The sequence below is a fragment of the Austrofundulus limnaeus genome, unplaced genomic scaffold (genome assembly GCF_001266775.1).
Source record: "Austrofundulus limnaeus strain Quisiro unplaced genomic scaffold, Austrofundulus_limnaeus-1.0 Scaffold1042, whole genome shotgun sequence".
In the NCBI taxonomy this organism is placed as follows: Eukaryota; Metazoa; Chordata; class Actinopteri; order Cyprinodontiformes; family Rivulidae; genus Austrofundulus; species Austrofundulus limnaeus.
Window position 1 is genome coordinate 11,276 of NW_013953444.1, and position 3,941 is coordinate 15,216.

Below are 3,941 nucleotides of genomic sequence, written 5' to 3' on the forward strand. Positions count from 1 at the left end.
AAATTTAACTGTGATGCATGTTGGACGCAAAATTATTGTCATTTTCAGCAAATACAAAATACAAAACAATAAAAACATTAATTATTTTTACTATGATTTATTACTACATAAAACTATTTTATTTTTAGTTCTAACAAATAATAGTATGGTGGTACTTATGAGGTCAGAATACAGTACTTACAGGGTAATATATGGAGTACTTAGAGGGCATGTAACTGGTATTTACATACATTCTGTTTGTTATATACACCCTGTAAGTGTCCCATATTTTACACTTCAAATACTGGGTACAAATCCTGTAAGTACTGCAAAGGAGCTAGTGCCCAACAACAATAAGGATAATTGTGCAAGAGGTGGGATAAACATGACCAGTCCATCACAGGGCCATGTAGAGACAAACAACTGGTTGTGACCAGTTGTTTGTCTCTACATGGCCCTGTGATGGACTCTCACTTACACCTAGGAACAATTTAATAACCAGTTTACAACTGTTTGTCCATGTAGCACNAGAAACTGTTTAAACACATCCTCTTACAAATACTGACAAGTACTACGTGTACCAAATGTGAAATAAATAATACAAACTACTGTTAAAAGTAAAAAGAGTTTAACTTACAGTTGTTTAGGGGTTTGATGGTGGACTTCAGTCCCCCTGCTGGTCGGGTCAGAGCACTGCCGTTATGTGTTTTTGAACTTGTATTATTTTTTCATTATGCAGTCCGTTTTATGAATGCATCAGTTTTCTTTTATGGTTGTTCATCATAAATCCACTATGTACTTTATTGTTGTACTACATGACTTGAATGACAAACTGAAAGCCTCCAAATGTTTTTCTCTTCAGCAAATTGTTGTTTATAAAGAGTTCATCTGGTCCCAAATGAGGCAGTGGTCATGTCCCCCTGGTGGTCTGGATTAGTTACTGTTTGTAATCCATCTTTTCTGTGTTCCATGCATAATGTCTTATTTTGACAGGTAAAACAATTGTACTTGTACATTTGATTTGTACTTGTAATGTGGCAAAATTGTAACAAGTTTATGTAGTTTATAGACTTCCATGTACAAATTTAGACTGTAACACAATAATTCTGACAGTTTTCTTACCCGATATCACATCCCCAGCAATCAGCAGTTGTAGGATTAAGTTGTAAAAGAGTTCATACACCACTAGTTGGCAGTGTTGTACATATATTGTACATGAAATGTTGTCAGTTAATAAGTGTCAAATTGAACTTGTGCTTTAAAATTAGCTTCTGCTAGTTTTTCTATGGCATAAGTGTTTTTGAAGTTGCGGACCTAAATATTTTCATAAATGCTTTAGAAATTGTGGAGCTAATTTTTGGATTAGCGCTGCCCACCTCTGGCTTTAGCCGAGCAGCTCTTTACTGCTGAACGTGCGTTTCATAAACACACTTTCATAGTTGGGATTTCTGTTGTTTCTGTGTGTGTAATTATATATTCTTCTCTTCTATTACTTAAATAAAAAGACTTGACGAGCAGTATACACTGATTTGTCTTAACTAACAACGCAGTAGAAAAGCAGTTATCTTATTAGATGTAAACTTTATCAGGATAACTTATTGCATTAGGTGCTAAAATCATGAGTATAAATGTGCACAGGGAAATAAAATTTCAGGTTCTGTGTAATGGTATGACACTGTTTTTTTTCCACAACAGGATCGATGGTTGCATTTGTTTCAGCTGGTTGAAAAGCAATATCAAGAGCAAATACTGGCTCAGCAAGAACAATATCAGTGCCAAATACAGGTAAACCTGCATTTATCAAACTGACCTGGTAAAGCTGCAAATATTGATTATTTTTGTATTTGACTAATGGGTCAATTTTTGTTCGTTTTGTCAATTAGTCAACAATTGTTTTAATCAGTCAATGCATTATAAATTATAAAAGCACTATAAATGTTAAGAATTGTCCAGTGTGACACTAACTTTACGCACTAAACTTACTGATCAAAAGGAAGTCGCTCCTCCTCTCTAGAGGGATTTGCAGCGGTGCTGCTGTAGTGTTTTCAGGGAAATGCTCACAGTTTTAAAAGTCTCAGTTTTCCTAACTCGTAACCTCTACCTGTGTTTCATTCACCATGAAAATGCACAAATTAGAATTTTGAAAATAAATTTGCTCAATGGAAACAGGTCACTTTTGAAAAAAATTAAGTTTTTCAACAAAATGTTTTTGCACTAGGATGAGGTGGTTTTTCGGCCGAATCTAAACTGGTGTTTTTCACAAAACATCAATGGAAACACTTTTTTCACATCACAGGAGTCACGTGATCAACAACCGTCTGTTTCTACTGGTGAAAAAGACGATGATGAAGAAGATAACAGGAAGTAGAAGTAGTAGTAATATCACAGAAGTAGTATAAAATAGTAAACTCAGCGACTACAATTTCCCAAAAACACAGCATACGTAGCCGCTCCCAAGTAGGGACTTGTCTCTGGAAAGCCTCGATAAAAGACGCCGACGTCTCCTCTGATGATGAGCGCTAGTGTCGTGGTAGCAACATGCTATGTGTTTACATCCATCGCTGCCATGTTTGTAATGACTTATTATGAGAACAAACGTATTCACGTGACTTTAATAACATTTATTACTTCATGGAAACACTGCAGCTGTGAAACTGTTTTTTTACATTAACAGAATATCAACAAAGTCTTGTGCACATTTGTAATGGAAACACAACTACTGATCAGTTTTGCCAGTGCTCACTCTGTCATCCATCTTCGCTTTCTCCTCCTTCTCTATATCTTTCTTCTTTGTTGAAAGACTGAATGCAGTCTTGACAAACGTTAGAGAACAGACTGCCCTCAGATGTTTCAGTTTCTCATTTCACTTAGAACAAACCCCAAACATGGGTCTTTCTGACTGGGACTGATTATTGGGACTGATCTGTATATCAATAAAATCTGTGTCAGTAATATTTTGTAGTTGATTATGATGATTATATTCATTGTAGCTCTATCACCAGGTAAAGTGTATTTTCCAAGTGATTTTGTTTTAACTTTGTGTTTGTTTTTTAAGTTGATTCAGGATGAAATTAAGGCTCTCGTTCAGCTTCAGAACCGCCAGAGCAGTGTTCACCCACAAACAGAGTTCACTCCAACTCCACTGACCAAAACTACCACAAACACAAAGGGATACATTTTCCCTATCACTCCCAGTGACTGTGCAATTCTTCAAAATGTGCACAGTGATAATGACAATGATAGCCTAGCAGCCCCTATCTGTACTCCTGTTAGCTCCCCTTCACCTCCACCTGCCCGATCAGGGACCAACAACCATGGGGAGGAGCGAGCCATCACAGTGCTCAGCAGTGGATATGGAACCCTGTCTGCCTGGGAAACTGGTGTAGAACCTGCTGAGTCTCCAGGGAGTATGGACAAGGACTGGGAGGATGGTCAAGAAAGGAAGAAGCATCAGTGGGTCATGAATCTCCAGGAAGACACAGAAACAACTGTTCCTGGTTACCAGCAGAATTCTACCAGTGAGAGGACCATCAGAGTGGATGAACCTAAACCAACAGTAAACCAGAAGAATGCATCAGGGTAGGTCTTAGCTCTTTGAGTTCCCTCAGAGTTGTGTGTAATGGTATGACTGAGTCACACTTCAGCAAATACCTTTGTATAAGGGTGGTGGTTAAATGTGATTTGGTACGACATAAAAAAGAGAGCAGTAATGTGTTTTTTTTATTTACTAGCTGTGTTTCCATTGACCATGAAAATGCGCAAATTAGAATTTATAAAATAAATTTGCTCAATGGAAACACATCAATTTAGAAAAAAATTACGTTTTTCAACTAAATGTTTTTGCTCTAGGATGAGGTGGTTTTTCAGCCGTATTAAAATTGGTGTTTTTCACAAAACTACAATGGAAACAGTTTTTTCACATCACAGGAGTCACGTGATCAACAACCGTCTGTTTCTACTGG

General features: G+C 37.1%; 1 protein-coding gene across 1 annotated transcript in view; it reads left to right on the top strand.

The window, feature by feature from the left end:
- Positions 1-3,941, top strand: part of LOC106533876 (uncharacterized) — a gene marked incomplete in the record, with an annotated part of 16,509 nt that overhangs the window by 10,698 nt on the left and 1,870 nt on the right. The window contains 2 exon segments of the mRNA XM_014030336.1: positions 1,675-1,764; positions 3,035-3,138. Coding sequence (XP_013885790.1) covers positions 1,675-1,764; positions 3,035-3,138 — 194 coding nt within the window.